Here is a 20,790-nt window from a genome sequence, read left to right as displayed (position 1 = left end):
TAATTAATTCAGGAATAAATTTTGAGACCCTTTTCAGATGATCTCAGAGTAGGTTATATTAACACTCAGGGCTAGTTGAGTAGCTTAGAGTTTGAAGTTTAAAATGGGGGTCTGATGCTATTAGTAGTTATTCCACTTAGTTGTTAACTGTTGAAGCATCTAAGTTTTATAGTAATAGATGCTTTTTAAACGTAAATTCATCTTTCCTGAAAAATAGATGTTTACATACATATGACAGCAGGACTACCCGTTGACTGATTGCGCAGTAGTTCCTCTGGAGGTAGGTAAAGAGTTCATAGAAGTACTTTCTCCCAGCACAAAGGGGAGATCACTCAGGAAACTATAGACTCTCCTAGAAAGTAGAACTAGAAGTTCGGGACTGAGTCAACTCGCCATGTTGGGACTTCCTCTACAAGTTCCTGTTGTTGATCTTTTTGTTGTTGTCCTTTGTTTTTTTTTTTTGTTTTGTTTTCCTTTTTGGTCTCCTAGTTGTTCCTCTTCTCCCTCCTCTCCCCAAGTTTTCCTTCATTGAAAAATTCTACTTCCACAAGTCTTGCTATTGTTTTTGTTCAGTTATACTCGAGGATACGCGTTATTCGTGGTGGGAGTTCTTCTAAAAGCTTCTCTGACTTCACTTTAAGAACCATCCAGGTGAAAATCAGCTATTGAGCACTTTCCCCCCCACCCCCTGACAATAAAAAAATGTTTGGTCTCCAGCCTGTAAGTTGGAAGCAGTGGCTCCTGCTGGGCTGAAATCCTTGGAATCAGGATGTCGTTGGGCTGATGGTAGGTGGGCTGTGTCACAGGGCTGATGGCTTGTATACCTACAGGAGGAGTTCTCTGGCCACACCGTTGGTACAGCAGCTCCTTCCAGGCTCATTCATGGAACAGGCATGGCGGCAGTCTTGGAGAAGAGTGCCAGCCCCGGTCAGAGGTAATTTTGTACTGCAGAAAGGTGAACAAGACCAGTAGGAAGCTCCCATAAGGACCAGGGGAGGGATGTGGGTGGATGAGAGGGGGAGACACAGTGTGGGTCTCTGGGGAAATGAGAATCTCTGTTAAGACATATATACATAATTTATATGCTTCAATGTGTATTTCATCTAGTCCAATCATCATAAGTGACTGATACAGCTAAACTGACTAATGTAATATGTCTGTGAACATTTTTACTTAATCACAGTTACCACCATTACCTGCTCTCCTCACAAATCATTGTGCTCTTCTCCTTTGAGCAAAGAGAAGATAATGATAGGCTACTTTTGTATCTGGTCCCAATTCCCTTCTCAAAGGAATCAGAAACCATCTCTTTTATAAGCCCATGCTTTGCAGGAAGTAAAAAAAAAAAAGTTGTCTATTGTTTTCTATATGTCAGAAAACAAATGGATTCCTAGTTCCCTTAGGGTTACCTGCCTAGTATAAAACACTAGATCTTATCTGTGGTCAGTGAGTTGTGACTCTAGTCTCCCTTTCAAATCCAGCTCAGAGCTATGACTACTGAAACAGCATTCTCAGGAGTGCTGGTTAGGACTAAATACCCTGGTTTGCCACTGGAAAGACGGGATTCTCTCTGAGGGGAAAACTGGATGCAGTTTCAATTTTGGAGTTTGGGGCATAGTTGAGATTATTGGTGTGCCCTCTCATATCATGCCAAACCTTATAAAACCAGATAAAATAGGAACATTAGCAGTTTCCTCACACAAATATAAGCTCTCCAAGTTCTGGAACTTTTGTATTTTTTTTGTTTTTTGCTTGGCTAAACACATATTGGTAAAAATAGACATTTTGAATTGGATTTTAAAACAATAGCTGTACTAATTATTTCTGCAAACTTCCTGAATTAGCCTCAGACAGTTTGTAGCGGAAATAATAACTGAAGGGAAGGGGATCAAGAGATGCCAGAGTAGTTTTGAAAGTTTGTCAGTCTTGGTGTGACTAGTTGTAGCCTGTGACATGCTGAAATTATGAAGTGTCTGAGAATAGTTAATAAGGATCACAATAAAACTATAGTCAAAGCTGTCGAATGACCACTTTAGGAGATGTCAGAAACGTCCAAGTAAATACTCTGAGACAATGACACTTCAATATTTAAGGAGATTAGTATGAGTAATCATACCATTATCTTAATTGTTTCAAAGATAGTTAGGATTTTACTCAGGTTGCTAAAAAGCTTATAAAATTAGATTATAAAGTTTTTGTTTTACAGCTACTTTAAAGATCAAAATAGACATTGTAACTTTAGTTATAAACATCTGTTTTGTGATATGGAAAGCATAGTTTGAAAGTTTTTGAATTTTATGACTTTGATAGAGTTTTTATACACTAATTTTTCTCATCATATAATGGGAATTATATTATTGCACCATTATATAAAGCATATATTTGGCAATATGTACATTTCTTACTAAATAGTTGAGTTTGGGGAGTTGGGACTTTTAAAGTGAAGGTTAGTATGAAATAATTTGTTTCCTTTAGTAATTGTAATATTACTTAAATATATATAGTAATTTAAGCCACCCTGTTTTGTTTTCTATTAATTTGTTCATGTTTCCTAAGTTTAAAACTTTGTTAGACCTTTAAAAACCAGAAATCAACTAATTTGGGAATAGAAAAAGCTAATTAATTAAATTCGAAGGGTCCTAAAAGATCTTTGATGATCATCCATAATGCTTTTAGTTCTGACATTTTTGCAATTCTAAAAATTTTAATTATCTTATAAATGTTAACATATTTTATAAACTTGGATTTTGTATAGATTTTTTGGTTTGTTTTTATTTTGGGGCCACACCCAGTGATGCCCAAGAGTTACTTCTGGCTCTGTGCTCAGGAATTTCTCCTGGTGGCCAGGGGACCATATGGGATGCTAGGGATTGAACCTGGTTTGGTACATGCAAGGCAAGTGCCTTACCCGCTATACTATATCTCTCTGGACCTGGATTTTGTATAGATTAAAAGGTATCTTTTGTGTGAGTGAGAAGCCAGGCTTCCATGAATTGCTACTGAGTTAATTCTTGTTTTTAGAAATCAAACCCATATTTAAAAATTTTATTCACTTATTTTTGGTTTTGGGGCCACACCTGGCAGTGCTCAGGGCTCTGCGCTCAGAGATCACTCCTGGTGGGTTTGGGGTACCCTGTGGTGTGCTGGGGATCGAACCCTGATTAGCAACCTGCAAGACGAACACCCTACCTGTGTTTATGGTAGGTGAAAATAATTTGACATGATTTGAAAACTTTGAAATGCTGTTGCTACTTAGGGCATAAATAGGTGCTACATTCCATTTGCAAGAAAAGAGAATCCCATCTCCCCAGTGACATCCATTGCCTTCTTCCTACTTACTTGATTATTGTGACCTATTCAGGGCTGTTAGAGTGAGTCCAGACTAATAGGATTTCCAGATTCTCCTCCACCTCAGCCCACTCTCCTCCATTAGCAAAACTTTTAGAAAGAAAGAAAATATATATATATATATGTATATGTAAAACTAAAGGGAATCCATTAAGCCATTTAAAACTTGAGATCTATATCTTCAAAGAATTTGTTGAAATTAGAGAAAATACCATAGTTTGGAGGATATTAGAAAACATTAAACTTGTGTTTGCTACTTCTCTAGTATAATTCATAACTAGTTGATGTTAAAACACTTTCACTAATATAATTGGCTTAAATTTGAAAATAATTTTGTTCTTAAGATAGGCTTCCTGCTTTCTTAACTTTCTTAATGATTTTTTTTTTTTTGGCATGAGCTTCTAAATTAGTCTATCCAGTCTATGCTTGTTAAAGTACCAGTCATTTGTGAATTGACTTTTTTAGTAAAGTGTACAACTGTGTAAGGTAGTGAATGACATCCTTAGTGCATGAAGACAAACTGTCAGAGGATTTTGGTTGTGTATTACACTGTGTGACTGGTTCCTACTAAAAGTTAGTATACTGTGTTTAGTCCTTTATTTAAAAGTAAATCACTAATTTCACTTATCTTAAAATATTTTAATAGTTGAAACTAATAATCATGTTTTTTAATGGGGATTTTGAAGCTTTGTGTCAAGACCATATTTTTGACAATATCAGAAGCTTTTAATAAGGTGCTTGCTGCTGAGCTAATGATATGCTTTTGGTAGTATTTCTTATACCTATCTTCAATAGATATATTCAGGCTAGTGTGAATGTAATAATCAAGCCTCAATCAAACCATACTTAGTATGACAAATATTGCATTATACTGTAATTTAGGCATTCATGCTTCTGATAAAGGGCTTAATTCGACTCCTTGAGGAACTGGGAAAACACTATTGATTTTATACTGGAATGCAAAGTAGCAGCCATTTATAGTATAAGATAGAAATCACTTTCTAATTAAAATTAAATAAAGAGAAATTAAGACTCTCATGGCCTTATATGTAATGGTACACAATCTTAAATGTAAAATTATATTTTGTATCAATTGTGTTCCTGTGCATGGGTCTGTGGGCACAAAAAAAAATTCCAGTTAATCTTAATAGAAGCAGATAATATTGACTTTTAAAATTTCTCTTAATTTTTTTCTGTAGGAACATTGCAGTGGAATATACTACTTATTTCAGAAATAATTTATTTATTTATTTTTCCCTTTTAAGAAAATGTCAAAGAGATTTTTGGACAGACTATTATTCATCATCATATCCCTTTTAACTGGGACTGTGAATTTATCCGACTACATTTTGGGCATAATCGAAAGAAGCATCTTAACTACACGGAATTCACACAGTTTCTCCAGGTGAGCTTACTTTTCATAACTGTAAATATATGCCGTTCCTCCAACTCATTCTTCTTTATTTTTTTTTTTTTTTTTTTTTTTTTTTTTAAATTTTATTGAATCACCATGTGGAGGGTTACATAGTTCTCAGGATTATGTCGGTTATACAGTTCTCAAACACCCTTCACTTCACCAGTGCCCATCTTCCATCACCAACCCCCCCAGTATACCTGCCGCCCCCTCCCACCTCCCCAGTCCCAACCCTTGCACATGATATGTTTCACTTCGTTTACGCCTTATTTCGATTACATTCCATGTTTCAACATACAACTCACTACCGTTGTTGGGGTTTCCCCCAAAAAAGAAAAGCAGTCCTATTGCCAAGGAGGCATTTGATAGTTCTCCATTGCTAAGAATATAGAGATATTAAGTCCCGCTGTTTGTTACATAGTTTTTCTTTTTCCCCCTTGCCCCGCGCCACCGAGTTCACGCCTGTTTTAGTAATCGCCACGCTGCCTGACAAGGGAAAAAAAAAAAACCGAAAAGGATGGTTATTTCCCATCATCAGCAGGCGTGGGGCTCTGGCTTAGTTGATAGACTTGTAGAGTATCTGCAAGCAGTCTCTGGAACCGACGGTCTTGCGCTGGTGTCGGCTCCGGCTCGAGATTACACCAGCGTCCCGCTGTTCCTTGTACATAATTTTTCCCCTTATATCCCATTCCCACGCCACCAGGTCTGTTTGCTTAATGGACATCACACTGTAGTTGATGACACACCTCGTTTCTTCCCGAGAAAGAAGAAAATTTCTTCTCAGCCGGCGTGGGGATATAGCTTAGTTCAGTCTAGTGAGATGGCTACCACTTTGATTGCCTTCAATATTTCAGCAACAGACTTACTATTAGGATCTCCCACAAAAGTCCGCCCCATTAGAAAGGAACCATTACATATTGCTCATACTAAGATGACATTAAGTCGCGCGGCCGCGGCAGCGGCCGCGCGGTTTTGGGTTTCTGTATAAAGTCCAGGGAAAGTACAACCAGAAATAACATCACTATAAACTTTTACCCTTTTATGGTGCTCATAAGATGGAGAAACCTAGAGAGAGGCTCGGCGTCTCCGTTTTGCGCTCAGGAAAACCGCGGCCCCTGCGCTGTGTTCAGGAGGGAGGAGTTGAGAGAGAGACAGGTTAAAAGAATTGGGGGATGCCCGGGTCCCACAGCTTCAGCACGCCGTGGGGTCTCTGGTCCCATGCCGGAATTAGTTCAGTGGGCTGCTTGGGGTCCGAGGGCGCTCCCTCGGGCCCCTCCATCATGCTCCTTCCACAGCCGGGTCCAAAAGCTCATTCTTCTTTAGTTTAATTAAATTATTTATTTTAAGAAATAGCAATTCCTTATGGCTTTTCATCCTTTTCTTAATTTTCCATTCCCACACCTTCTTCCAAGCCCAGCTCTCTGAATTTTTTTAATATTAAGTAGAAGGTATTAAATGTTTATAAAATGAAATAAGAAAAATCTCTATTAAAAGGAAAAATATTTAACTTTTTGTAATAAATTAACTGCTGATAGATCTGAGGTTTACTTCTGCACCCAGTTCTATTCCGTGGTGTGAGAGACTGATTTTACTCTAGTACCACACAGTTCTTATTTCTGTAGCTTTATAATTTAGTTGAACACATTGATGCCTATGTCTGCCACTGGTGACTCATATGAATGTGGTTTAATTAATACAAATTGCAGTAACTATTTCAAGTTTAAATTAAAGTTAGGAATGCACTGTCTTCATATTTTTTGGACCTGGACTTTTTATTTTGGTATTTTTGTTTTATTGTTCAGTTTCCTTAATGCTCACTGGTCTGCTCAGATTTTCTCTTTCCTCCTGATTCCATTTTGGGAGTTATATGATTCTCAAAATGGCCTTGTTTTATTATTTGACATTATACACATAAAGAAAATTGTGAAACAAATATGTATACAAATGAATTTTAGAAGACAAACTCATACTAAAGCAATTTTAATATCCTTTAAATTGCCATGAGGCCAGGAGGAGTGGGGAGGCAGAAAGAGTACAATGGTAAGGTGCTTGCTTACAAGTGGCTGGCGTGGGCTTAATCCTCTGCATTTCATGTGGTCTACTGAGTGATTCCTGAACACAGAACCGGGAGTAAGCTTTGCACTGCTGGGTGTGGCCCAAAATTAAAAAAAGAAAAATACTGCCATTGAGATACCACAAAGTCTATAAGAATTTAAAATTAATAAATGGTGAGACTTTATTAAAATTTATTTAAAATATTTTAAGTATGAGAATGTGGGGGTGGAGTGATAGCACAGTGGATAGGGAGTTTGCTTTGCATGAAGCCAACCTGGGTTCGATTCCTCTGCCCCTTTTGAAGAGCCCGGCAAGCTACTGAGAGTATCCCTCTCACAGCGCAGAGCCTGGCAAGCTACCTGTGGCATATTCAATATGTGAAAAACAGTAACAAGTTTCACAGTGGAGATGTTACTAGTGCCCGCTTGAGCAAATCAATGAGCAACGGGATGACAGTGACAGTGACAGTAATGAGAATGTGGTTCAGCAGTAGAATGCATTCCTCACAGGTGTGAGGCCTTGGGTTCAATCCTTGCTACCACACACAAAAACAAGAGAAAGTAACATTGGTAAGTGATAATAAAAATGTAATATATAATCTTACCTGTTAATAATTACAATATTAATATAGTTTGTGTGGATATTATTTTCAGAGCTGCAGATAGTGTGAAATCACATCCGATGGTATCATTGCTACGTTGTTACATTGTGACAACAGGTTGATTTGTATTATGCTATAGGTCTCCAAGGCAGAACTGCTCTTTATTTTTTCCTTTGCTTGTTTGCTTTTGAGCCACACCTGGTGATGCTCAGGGCTTACTCCTGGCTCTTGCTCAGGGATCACTCCTGGTGGGGGTCAGGGACTATATGTGGTTCCAGGGATCAAGCTAAGGATGGTTATATGCAAGGCCAAATGCCTTACTTGCTGTACTGTCATCCAGCCCCCCTGACAGAACTGCTCCTATTTTGAATTTTATTTAGTACTGCTGGTTAGCACAGCGGGTAGGGCATTTGCCTTGCACGAGGCTGAGCTGGGTTCAATTCCTCCGTCCCTCTCGGAAAGCCCAGCAAGCTACTTGAGAGTATCCCACCCACACGGCAGAGCCTGGCAAGCTATCATGGCATATTCGATATGCCAAAAACAGTAACAAGTCTCACAATGGAGACATTACTGGTGCCCGCTTGAGCAAATTGATGAACAATAGGATGACAGTGTTACAGTGCTACTGCTGGTTTTACAAACACTTTTTTTTTTTTTTTGGTTTTGTGACTTTTTTTGTTTTGGGGACACATCTGATAGTGTTCTGGGGCCTCTCCAAGTCTGATACTTAGGGATCGCAACTGCCAGATGGTTGTGGGAACAGGGAACCTGAGTCTCTAGCCTGCCAGCCCTTAAGCTATCTCGCCAGCACTTTTGTGTTTTTATTATGACTTACTAAAAAATTTGGTTTCTCAATAGTTCAGAAGTTCAAAGATACTCTGAATGTTTATAGTCTATGAGTAACTGTGCCCAAGCCAGGCAGAGAGAGATAGCTGACCGCTAGTTATTTCATCATTTCATGTAACATTACTAAATATTGTCCTTCAGGTCACTAGAGTTTCTCACTGGGTCATTTTTTTTTTTTAAAAAAAACAATGTTTGAAAAACAATCTAATGGAGAAACAGGCTTTGCCATTTAATGTTTTTAACTTAAAATGAATCAAAACTTTTAGTTTTATATTCTTGGATGACTGGGAGAGAATAAATTAATACTTTAAAAGCACCAAAACCCTTCTGTTTTCGATGATGAAAACTTTCAAGTAAGACAGGAAAATTTTTCTCCTTCTGCTTTTTCTTATTGCCATGCAGTGATTCTTCCTGAGAACTAATGGGTGTCACAGTTTCAGAAAACATGCTTTTTAAAAGAAATTTTAATTTATTGTAAATTCAGAGGCATTTATGTCTCTAAGTGCACTTAGGATAAAAGTGTCAGTCCTTTCCACAACATACTCACCACACGGCGCCTATTCCTGACTCTTCCCTCCAGGAGCTACAACTGGAACATGCAAGACAAGCCTTTGCACTGAAAGACAAAAGCAAAAGTGGCATGATTTCTGGTCTGGATTTCAGTGACATCATGGTTACTATTCGGTCTCACATGCTTACTCCTTTCGTGGAAGAGAACTTAGTTTCAGTAAGTAAAAATAGAATCCTAACTTGCTTCTCTGGATCTATATGACGCTCGACTATTCTTTAACTTTATGCTTCGTTGGTAGAAGGTACAATGGTGTGTGTAAGGGATGTGGTGTAATCGTAACTCTTTCCTCCATTGTGGTTTTGTTCAGTGCCACTATCAGTGCCACCATCTTGCACCCATATTTTCTAGTTTATTTCCATTTAGAGTCCCATCAAAGGAATGAAGATGTTTACAGACAAGGGTGTACTAACTTCTTCAGTGGGCAGTGACTCTTCCGGGTACTACTGTCTTTCCACTCTATCAGGCTCCAAAAATTAATAAATTTTAAAAAATGTGTGTGTGTATTCGTGTGTGCATCGTTATTAGTGAAGTACTTTTTTAAAAATCAATTTATTATTATTATTACTACAATTAAATCACTGTGAAATACACAGTTACAAAATTTTCATGATTAGGTTTCAGTTATACAATGTTCCAACACTAGTGTAATTTCCCAACACCAGTATCTCTAGTTTCTCTCCTTCCACTCCTCACCCTCACTCTGCCTCTATGGCAGGCACTTTTGTTCTCTCTCTCTCTCTCTCTCTCTCTCTCTCTCTTTCTCTCTCCCCCCCCTTTTGGGCATCATGATGAAGAAGATAGGTTTTATTGAGACTTATTCAGAAAGATGTGAGGGAAGAGAGAGGGAGAAGTACATGTATGAGAGAGAACATAGGCTTCTCCAAGGTGGAACGAGTCAAGCAAAGGAACATTGAGACAAGCAAGTGAGAGACACATTCAGAGGAGAGCACGGGCACGAAGAGCAAGCCAGGCTCCGGAAGTCTGGCTGTAAGGATTGCTTCTTCCTTTTTTCACCTGCACAGAAAGTTGTATTTGCTAGAGGGCCTCTACCTCAGTGGCCTCTACCCCATTTAGATAACCACAGGTGTGGTAGAAAGTGTGGAGGGACGATGTGGGCATCAGCCTCCGTGGCTCACTCCTCTCTCTGCCCCTTCCCCTGTGCATTCAGTCTGCATCAGCTGGACACGTGTGTGTGTGTGTGTGTGTGTGTGTGTGTGTGTGTGTGTGTGTGCTGTCAAGCTGTTGACCTTTAAAGTAATCATTTGGACCAATGGCAAACTGATGTCATCCACTTCCTCACACAGGATGGAGAAACTTTCCTCACTTACCAGTTTTCTTGTTTATGTGTTGTACTTACGTATAAGTTTTGGATCGTTGCTTGTTTTAAGTGGAGGGAAGCCAGTGAATGCTTTTGTTGTTTCAGCTGAGGATCATTATCCCTGATTTAGACGGGGGTAGAAAGATCAACCTCTGGTCTTTTTCTTCTCTGACTTTGAACATGGAGCATGTCACTTGCTCCGGCACAGTTCACCTCCTTGCCACCCATCTCCCGCTTTTCTACCCTCACACCAGACCCCAGCAAAATAATGAAAGGAGGGAGGAAAAAGAAAGGTAGAGAGGGAGGGAATAAGGAAAGAAAATTCTGAAGAGGATTTGCTCAGTGCCTTGGGGTAAGGCGACCATGTAATTTTTTCCAACTGGGTCAGGCAGACCTATTATAGCCTCAATTTACCAAATTCCATTTCAGTCCTGAGAGGAATTATTAACTAGTTTGAGCCCTACTTTTTGATTACTGGTATCCAGCTTCAGGACAAAAACAAATACCATCTGTATTTGGGTTAAGTCATGTATTGAGGGGTGGGTACATTTGCCCATCATTAACTACACTGTTGTTTTCTTGGGGGTGGAGGGGGTCTCCCAAGCAGTACTCAGGGATCCTGGGACTACTCCCACTGATGCTTGGCCAATCTGATTCAGTACTCGGATCCATCAGTTCTTAGGTGGCGACTCTATTAATAATAAGCTTTTGTGATTATGATGGTTGCACTGGTGGGTTGGAGAGATAGTATAGTGGGCAAGGCACTGGCCTTGCATGTATTTAATGGGTTCTATCCCTGGCACCCCGTGTGGTCGCCTGAGCATGGCCAGGAGTGATCCCTGACCATGCAGCCAGGAGTAAGCTCTGAGTACAGACAGGCGTGACCCCCAAATGAATAAGCAAATAATTGTTACACGGATAAACACAAACCATAAAGATTTCTTTGTATTTTGAATATATAAGATATCTAATCATATGCATTCCTCTAACTCTTGACTTGAAAATCTGACTTTTTTGAAACTGTGAAAACTGGTTTTGAGTTTAAGTTCACGTAATGGGCAAGAGCTTCTCACTCTCCAGAGGTGTGTAAGGCCACCTTCCTCCCAACCCTTCCCAGGCAGAAAAAAGCCCCTTTTGTGCTGTTCCATTGAAGGCAGATTTATGGTAATAAAGTCTTTCTACATTTTCTTTTTAGAGTTTTGAAGTATTTGGCAGATAGAACACTTTCAGCTACAAATTTAAGGACCAGCATAGATTGAAATAATGTGCTAACAGTGTAACATTGACCTAAACAGCCCTAACCGATTAAGAAAGCTAATGTTGTGAAATTGTCCTAAAATTTAGGGAGACTACTGGTTTCTGTGTATGCGTAGGATGAAAAAAAGCAGGTTTTGAAAATGTACTTTTTATTATACATTGATGTTTGGCTTATCCAAGACCAGCAGGAGTTTTGCAATTGAGGGTCTTGCAAATCCTGTTTAACTAACCATTATTTTTGATCTATGTTAATTATATTTGTTGTTTCTGACCCTATAGGTAGATGAACCGTAAAGTCCAACTTCCAGATGTTGCTTTCTTCCTTAAAACCTAAATTGCGTAGACTTCCCTGAGGGCATCAGATGCACTGAGCATTTTCGTACCCTATTTTCCTTGTGTTTATGGACTGGTGCCTAGTCATTTTAATACTCAAGATTCCTTAGATCTTCTTTGGAAACTGTGCAATGTTCACAAATGTGTCTTGTGGTTTTGTTCTCAAACTTTTTGTGTTGTCGTTTCCTAGGCAGCTGGAGGAAGTATATCACACCAGGTTAGCTTCTCCTACTTCAATGCATTTAACTCTTTACTGAATAACATGGAGCTTGTTCGTAAGATATACAGCACGCTAGCTGGCACAAGGAAAGATGTGGAAGTCACAAAGGGTAAGATGTAGCTCTATGAATATATGCAGATATGAATCTCAGCATTTTTGCTTAGGGTTTAAATGGATGAGGTTGAGCTAAATTTGCAGCTCTAGAAATGATGCTACCATATCTCTGTATATTTCACTGGGAAGACTGGCCTCAAAAATCCAGGTGGATTTAATGGAATGCTGAGGTCAGGAATAGAAAAGTGGCTTTGACAGTTTTGAAAAGAACCTTGGCCCAGTCTGTCAAACAGGTCAGTGGCTCAGTGGCAGTAGCTTGTTTGTGCTAAGAAAAGGAGTTCCACAAAAAGGATGGCAAGCCTGCTCCTTTAGGTGGCTGTAGAGCAACCAGTTATTTTGTCTTGTAACACTGGAGACCAAAGTAAATAAACAGGAGAGGATCCTAAAGAGATTGTTTCATCTTTGAAGTTCATTTTTCTTTATCTCTTTTTCTTTGATGTTTTATCATCTTAACATTTTATCTTTTGCCAGTGTTCATAAGTTGTTATTTTTATATTAGGTATTTAGATTAAAAATGCTGAAATGTCTTTAGTTTTAAAATTGTAGTTGGCTAAGATATAAGATGTTGGAGAATAAAAGTCTCTTTAAGATTTTAAAATATTTTCTCTTTTATAGAGGAATTTGCCCAGAGTGCCATTCGCTATGGACAAGTCACCCCACTGGAAATTGATATCCTGTATCAGCTTGCAGACTTATATAATGCTACAGGGTAACTATTCCTTACAATTACAAATAATTATTTGATTATGAAAGAAATAATTCTTTGTTGTTTATTTTGGGATGGGTCTCTTAACATGTAAAGCAGTGATATGCTTTCAGTATTTTTTTTAAGTACTTTTTGACAATAGTTTATTTGGTATCTAAATTTTTAGAACAAGGGACAGGCAGATATGAGAAACAGGGGAGGAGGTAGACACGGAGTAAGAGTGGGGGGGGGGAGACAGTGGCATGGAAGAAGGAAATAAGGGGCAGGAAAGTGGTGAATGGAGAGAAGTAAAGTTAGGGACTTTACTGGGGTTGAGGACCAGAAGAGGAAAATGGAGGAAGGGAGAAAAATGAGAGAAAGGAAAGGAAGTGATAAAAGGAGAGATGAAAACAGTGATATAACCTGAGTTCTCTGGGAGAGGGTTATAATTTTGAAATATTTGTGAAAATTTGCCTGAATTTGTAAAATTAACTGAGGTTGCATGTTCAAAATCTTATAGTTCATTGTGAAAGATCACTAATTGATTGGTATCTTGAGCACTTTGTGTTGGAGAATAGTATTTTCATGAGCTATGGCCATGATATTATCACAATAGTTACTATCACAGAAAAGCTCAAATGTTTTATGTTTCTGTTTTATAGACTTAGATAACTAAAGCATATGGAGACTATTGAATTTTCTAAGTCTTACACCAGATCCAAAAGAAAAATGCCTTTTTCTGCAGGATCCATCAGGACCTCTGGAATAGAGGATTTATAATATGTCATTATCTATTTTTTAGTTGCTTTTAGTAGAAATATATGAAATTAGAACTATATTGTATCCCTAGAACTGAGAACTAAAAAAGTTGAATATACGTGGGTAATTTACTGTTTTCATGCTACATAATGAATTGTTGAACTAGAAATGATAATTATATACTATCCAGTCTTTGGTGATTGGCATGAAATATCAGGACATGTCTTCTCCATATAGAATTCACATTGTTAGGTAAGGTTTTGATACTCCTTCATTAAAAAGAGCACTGGAGCATTAGAGCATCATCGTCCCATTGTTCATTGATTTGCTCAAGCAGGCACCAGTAACATATCCATTGTGAGACTTGTTACTGTTTTTGGCTTATCAAATACACCACGGGGAGCTTGCCAGGCTCTGCCGTGCGGGCGGGATACTCTCGATAGCTTGCCAGGCTCTCCGAGAGGTACGTAGGAATCAAACCTGGGTCAGCCGTGTGCAAGGTGAACGCCCTACCCGCTGTGCTTTCAAATAGTGTTTCTCTAAAATGGATCTGAAGTCACCTTCTGCCTGCTTCCTGGGTTGTGCTCACTTGAAAAAAATAAGTTATTTTATTAAAGCACCATGCTTTACAAAGTTACTCATGGTTGGGTTTGGACTTACAGTGTTCCAGCACCAATCTACCACTGTCAATTTCCTTCTTCCAGTGTTTCCTGGTTCCCTCTCCTACACCTTGACCCCATCCCAGCCTGCCATCTTCACAGGCACCTTTTTTTAAGTTTGGTTGTTAAAGTTTAGTTTTGTTATTTCAGTATTGTTGACTCTGGTTTGGATATTTAGCTTTATCATTTCTTTCTTCTTTTTTTTTTTTTTTTGCTTTTTGGGTCACACCTGGCGATGCACAGGGGTTACTCCTGGCTCTGCACTCAGGAACCACCCCTGTCTGTGCTCAGGGGACCATATGGGATGCTGGGAATCGAACCTGGGTCGGCCGCGTGCAAGGCAAACACCCTACCCGCTGTGCTATCGCTCCAGCCCCTAGCTTTATCATTTCTTAACACCACCTATATACTTGCGCCCCCTTGACCCCCCCTCACACATCTCCACCACTTGATTTCTTTCCTTTTACTCCCTGTACTCTGGGAGCCAAGGGGTGATCTAGGCACACCCTTCTTAAAACCATTGCATTTGCTCATCCAGGTATTTTAAATAGCACATACTTCTAAGTGATACCAGCTTGTGTTTGGCCTTTTTCTTTTGGCTTACTTTATTTAACATATTCTCTTCCAGTCCTATTCATGTCACAGCAAATTGCATGATTTCACCATTCCTTTCAGCTATATAGTATTCCATTTTGTATATATACCAAATCTTCACGATCCACTTATCTGTTGTTCAACATCTAGGTTGATTCCAAATCTTAGTGATTGTATTGATTGCTGTAATAAATAACAGTGTGCATATGTTCTTTTGAATGAATGATTTTTCTGTCCTGGTGGTAGATCTCTGTAGTGGAATTTTTGGGTCATATGGCAGCTCAATTTTAAGTTACTAAGAATCCTCTATACTATTTTTGACAGTGGTTGAACTAGACAACATTCCTACCAGCATTGGATGAGAGTTTTCACCACATTCCCACCAACATATATTGTTCCCAGCATTTTTGATCTGTACCATTCTCACTGGTTAAGATATCTTGTCTTGATTTGGATTTCCCTAATAATAAGTGATGATGAGCATTTGTGTGTGTGTGTGTGTGTGTGTTTGTGTGTGTATGTGCACATGTGCCTGTTGACCATCTGTTGATCTTTCTCAGAAGTTCATTTCCTCTCCACGTTTTTTGATTTTTTTTTTCATTATTTTGTTGGTTGGGATATGCTTACTTTTAAGTAAAAAAAAATTTTTTTTTTTTTTTTTGCTTCTTCGGTCACACCAGGCGATGCACAGGGTCACTCCTGGCTCTGCACTCAGGAATTACCCCTGGCGGTGCTCAGGGGACCATATCGGATGCTGGGAATGGAACCCAGGTCAGCCGTGTGCAAGGCAAATGCCCTACCTGATGTGCTATCGATCCAGCCCCAAGTTAAAATTTTTTTGAAAGAGTACATTCACAGGGTCCAAAACTCACAATTTAAGAGTATACTATAAAAAATCTCCCTGATATTCTGCCTTTTCCCAAAGGCAATCAGTATTTCTTAATTTTCCCTTTATCCTTCTTGAGATACTTTGCACCTACACATTTATGTATGTATACTAAGTTAATACATCTAGTAAGTATGAACTCTCAGAACTTTGCTTCTGGCAAAAGTGATCTCTTCACTTTTACTCTGTTATGGAGTCTTACTAAATTCATACATTACACTTTATTTCTCTGAGTCATTGTGTGTGTTATTTCTCCCTGAAATTATTTGTTAATAGGAAAATGAAAAGTTTAAATCAGAATTCTCTGACATTTTTTTTTTTGGAAGATGATCTTGGTATGTGGAGTTTATCAGTGTGTAACAATTTTTTTCTTCTCTTATTTTTGCCTGAAGGCGCTTAACTCTGGCAGATATTGAGAGAATAGCCCCATTGGCTGAGGGGGCCTTACCTTACAACCTGGCAGAACTTCAGAGACAGGTAGGAGTCTCATAAATAGACACCTTCAGAAATATGGGAATAGTAATAAGTACAACTTTTGATAGCCTAGAACTTCTGGCATCTATGATTATTTAAAACTACTTTCAGAAAAATAATGTAGTTCAAAGATTATCTTTGTGGAAGTACTTTTACCTTCACACTCCAGTATTTTTATAGGATTTCTATACTTATGTCTGTGTTATTTTCTTTTATTCTATTAATAAGACAAAGATGAGTGGAAATATATATGGATTTGGCTATCTTCATCCTGGAATTAGTAGTCTTTTCATTTTTTTAGTCACGTGTAAAGATTATAGTTAAGTTCACTTTGTATCATCAAACCTGCTTATATGGTTTCTAACATAATATTGTAATGAAATAACTCTTTGATTATTTATGCCTAATAGGTTATAATTTTGAAAAAGCAACAACTGGGGCCTAAGAATAGTTCCAGGGTAAAGGCACTTGCCGTGCAACTCAGCCAGTTCTAGTTCAGTCCCCAGCACCAAATATGGTCCCTGGAGCAACATCAGGGGTAACTCCTGAGCATAGCGTCAGGAAGAGCTCCTGAGCTATATCGGTATCCATAACCACTGGATATGGCCCAAAAACAAAGAATGAAGGAAAGAAATAAAGAAGAAAGGAAGGGGGAGGGGAGAAGAGGGGAGGTGGAGGGGAAAGAATGGGAGGACAGGAGAGAGGAGAGGGAGAGAGGGGAGGGGAGGGAAGGGGAGGGGAAGGGAGGAAAGGGAGATGAGACCGTGAGGGTTTTTTTTTTTGGGGGGGGGAGCGGGGGCAGGTGTCTCTAAAGTGCTACTCAGGAGACCTGGGGACCGTTCCCAGATACTCAGCCAGTGAGTCCCAACAATTCAGCCGTAGTGTCTGATGTTATACGGTGCTGCTTGGGCCCTGCAGTGCTGGATACCACCAGCGTCATCCCTGTGGTGCTTGGGGGCCACCAGGCCATAGCCAGTGTTGTTCAGGAGCCTTTAGGATTATACCTGGTGATTCTCAGGAGGCCATGTCATGCCAGGGCTAAACCCCTTGTGCTGTGATTTTAGTCCCTAAAAGAATAATCTTTTTAAATATTAAGGATAGTTATTAAAACATCAGTAACTTAGGCAGAGCTCTGCAAAAATTTTCTTCTACTTGAGGCCCATGGAATGATAATTCTGCTTTTAAAACAAATTGGAATTAGAATAAGTTACAATTTCAACTTCTACTTGATATAATAAATAAGAACTTTGATGTCAGGTTGAAGCAAATTGAAAACGTAAAAGAAATACTGCTTTTATATCTCATATTGGTCTTTTGCTGGGTGTGTGATAAAACTTTTTTTATAGATTAAAATGCATTTTTTTTTAACATGGAGCATGTCTGAGGTTAAAGTCAGGTTAAAATTGCTAGCTTTACATGTTTGATCTCTGGCACCCATACTTAAAAAAATTATAATAAGCAAGTCAACTTGGCCCTATGACAGAATGGGCGATAATCTTTTATTTTATTTATTTATTTTTGGTTTGGGGGTCACACCCAGTGGTGTTCAGGGCCTATTCCTGGCTCTGCACTCAAGGATTACTCCTGGTAAGACTCATTGGACCATATCTTTTACTGGGGAGAAACCCACATTGGCTGTGTGCAAGGCAGTGAAGAATTTTTTTGAAAAATAGCCTTTACTGTAGATCACATATTTTTTTTTTCAACTGTGTGGGATAAATTACCTATGATGGACCTTTTTGAATATTTATGTATTTAGAATTGGTTTACTGGGAACCACTGGAAGTCCTTCCAAACCAAAAATTTGGAACTTGAGAAATCGTTTTGTTTCTATTGAAAAGTATATACAAGCTGTTGACCACTCACAGAGAAGTATTAGAAAACAAGCTGGGTTGGGTTCTCCCAACACATGATTAAAGTGATTTTTCTATTTTAGTTCATATACAGCGCCTTAGATAAGAAACTTTGTTTCTTTTGTGTAGTTTGCATTCCCTTGGACTATATTTAGACTTTGGATTCCTGACAAAATCCCAGTACAATCCACTCACCACTCACTGCTGTCTCCTGTGTGTGGGGGGGGAATGTTTTACATTTGTTACTCTGTTATAGTTTTATTGTAAATGAAAATCTATCTTGAAAAGGGGGAACTTGAGTTTATACATCTGAGTTTCCTTACATATATACTATTTCTTTAGTTAAATCATTAGATTCAATACTCATTACAGTTTCTAACAATTTAATACCGCCTTTTCTGAGATAAAAGTGTATATTGTTTAACATTAAAGAGATAGATGTACTTTGATTTTCCTTACCCCAGCTTCTATATTTCATTTTTATTTGTTTTTATTTTGTTTTGGAGCCACACCCTGTAGTGCAGAGGGGTTACTCCTGATTTTGCATTCAGGAATTACTCCTGGCTGTGCTCAGGGGACCATATGGAATGCCAGAATTGAACCTGCGATGACTGTGTGCAGAGCAAGTACCCTCCACTCACTGTATTGTCTCTTCAGCTGCCTGCTCCCAGATTCCCAGTTCATACTTCCAAAGCTTAGGGTTTTAGTTTTGTTTTATAAGGTCAAGAATATTGAATTCTTGTCCTGCCATAAAAATCAGAAATGTAGGGCTGGAGTGATAGCACAGCGGGTAGGGCATTTGCCTTGCACGCAGCTGACCCGGTTTCGATTCCCAGCATCCCATACGGTCCCCTGAGCACCGCTAGGGGAAATTCCTGAGTGCCGAGCGAGGAGTCACCCCTGAGCATCGCTGGGTGTGACCCAAAAAGCAAAAAATAATAATAATAGTAATAGAAATAAAAAATAAATCAGAAATGTGAACAGTAGATAAGAGAATTTTAGTTTCCCTAGCTTTATTTTTCCATTCTCAATTATTCATTTGATTTGGTATAACATGTAACCTTCAAATTTTCCCTTTACCCATGGTGATCCGAGTTCAACTGTTCCCTCCTTCTCTTTTTTTCTCCATGCCTGCTGTGCCTTTGGAAGAGCTGGTTCTCTTTATTGACGAATTGCTGCATGAGGCAGCCTGGTCAGGGCAGGTTCTTGACTTGCCTACTGACATGATCTTGTCTAATTTAATAATTCTTACTCATCGGACAAGGCCTATTTAACAACAAAAACGAACTTCTCTCCAGATGAAATCTCAAGTCATGGCCTATCATACTCATGTACTTAGGGAATAGGTTAAAAATCATTCGACTCTCGATTCTTGTTTTGCTTTGAAAAACACTTAATTAATCTTGTTAAATATCACCTTCATGATCATAATCATAACCTTAGGGGAAAGTGTGCCTTTTCCTTTGGCCCATTTGCTCACGGCAGGCGATCTTCTTAGTGCTGAGTATTTTCTTTCAGCCTAAATGCTGAAAATTCAGTACATAGTCATTAATAGGGATGACAGCGAGAGGCGCATTCAACTTATGAATATTCATGAGGTGAAATCCATAGCATTAATTACATTAATTTGCATACCTGAATACAAGTGAACCATAAGTTATAGTGATAGCAAAGCCTAAAAAAAAAGAACCTTCCGTAACCGTATATTGTATTTTTAAAAAATTAATGCTATTTAATAAGGGTGGAGGTGACATTTCTTTCAAAAGGTATTTAAGATATTTTAAAGCTATTTTTAGCTAAGAATTCAAGCACACTATAATCCTTTAGCTTTCTTGGGATTTTGTAGGATTTATAAACATTATTTAAAGGAAGAAAGCATAAAGAAAATATATGTGGTTGAACACAAATGAAACCTTTCCTATGAATAAGGGAATTAGTGCTTACATGATTCTTAGTTGGGCTCATAGCCCTTTTATTCAGTGAGTCTTAATTTGACATGTTCTTTTGTAAGAAGTCATGATTGAAAATAATTCATAGTCAATGAGAGGTTTGTTTTCACCCAGTTTTATATAGTTGAGAAATTCCAATTTATGCAATAAAGTTTATATGTGTTTTCAGAAGTTAAAAATATGTTACATTTAATAGGATAGCAGCCACATTGATTTTAAAAGATTAAAATATTTAAGCCAAAATGCTTGTCTTGACTTTTCTTAAAATGTGTCTGGGGTGCTGGGAGATAGTACAGTAGCCTGGGATGGACTCCTGGAAACAGGGGTCCCCTAAGTATTGCTGGGTGCAGTCTCTGAGCCCCCCCCACTCCACTAGAGTGGCCCTGACTGCAGGTCCTGAGCAGCATTGCATCCTTAGCCCCTTAGGCTGAACCTAAGAGTTGCTGGTGGGACTTTCCCACCCCCACCCCCACCACCCCGGGCCTCCTGAGCACTACTTGCAAGCCGAAAAGAAATTTTTTTTTTTTTAAAGTAAACTATAGGTTGGCTGAAGAGATAGCACCCAGCAGACTGGAGCAAGTGCTTTTCATACAGGAGGTCCCTGGAGCATGCCAGCAATGAACTGAGAGTACTAAACGAATAATATCACCTCAGCCCCACTGAGCTGTGGCTCAGCCTTCCTCCTGCGCCCCACAAAAAAAATGATACTAAGATCATCTCTGCATGAAAGATAAAGATTTTGTTTGTTTTCAACTCTATTGTCTTTAAAGCAGAGGTGTTAACTCCAGTGTGTTCAACCAACATTTAAAAAGCGAATGAGTGGGGAGCGCGGGGGAAAAAAAAAAGCGAATGAG

General features: G+C 38.8%; 1 protein-coding gene across 4 annotated transcripts in view; it reads left to right on the top strand.

Annotated features, from left to right (window-relative positions):
* The window catches only part of SLC25A12 (solute carrier family 25 member 12), a 201,645-nt gene that overhangs the window by 144,473 nt on the left and 36,382 nt on the right, over window positions 1-20,790 (top strand). For 3 of the 4 annotated variants that reach the window (XM_055120201.1, XM_004601148.2, XM_055120202.1), the window contains exons 5-9: window positions 4,614-4,753; window positions 8,845-8,991; window positions 11,934-12,072; window positions 12,693-12,786; window positions 16,053-16,137. In XM_055120201.1, coding sequence (XP_054976176.1) covers window positions 4,614-4,753; window positions 8,845-8,991; window positions 11,934-12,072; window positions 12,693-12,786; window positions 16,053-16,137 — 605 coding nt within the window. Of the gene's footprint in view, window positions 1-830; window positions 935-4,613; window positions 4,754-8,844; window positions 8,992-11,933; window positions 12,073-12,692; window positions 12,787-16,052; window positions 16,138-20,790 lie in introns of all 4 variants that reach the window. The other variant, XM_055120203.1, reaches the window with a different exon arrangement.

The sequence above is a fragment of the Sorex araneus genome, chromosome X, assembly GCF_027595985.1.
Source record: "Sorex araneus isolate mSorAra2 chromosome X, mSorAra2.pri, whole genome shotgun sequence".
NCBI lineage: Eukaryota > Metazoa > Chordata > Mammalia > Eulipotyphla > Soricidae > Sorex > Sorex araneus.
Note: the sequence above shows the minus strand (reverse complement) of the source record. Positions and strands in the feature narration are given on the sequence as shown.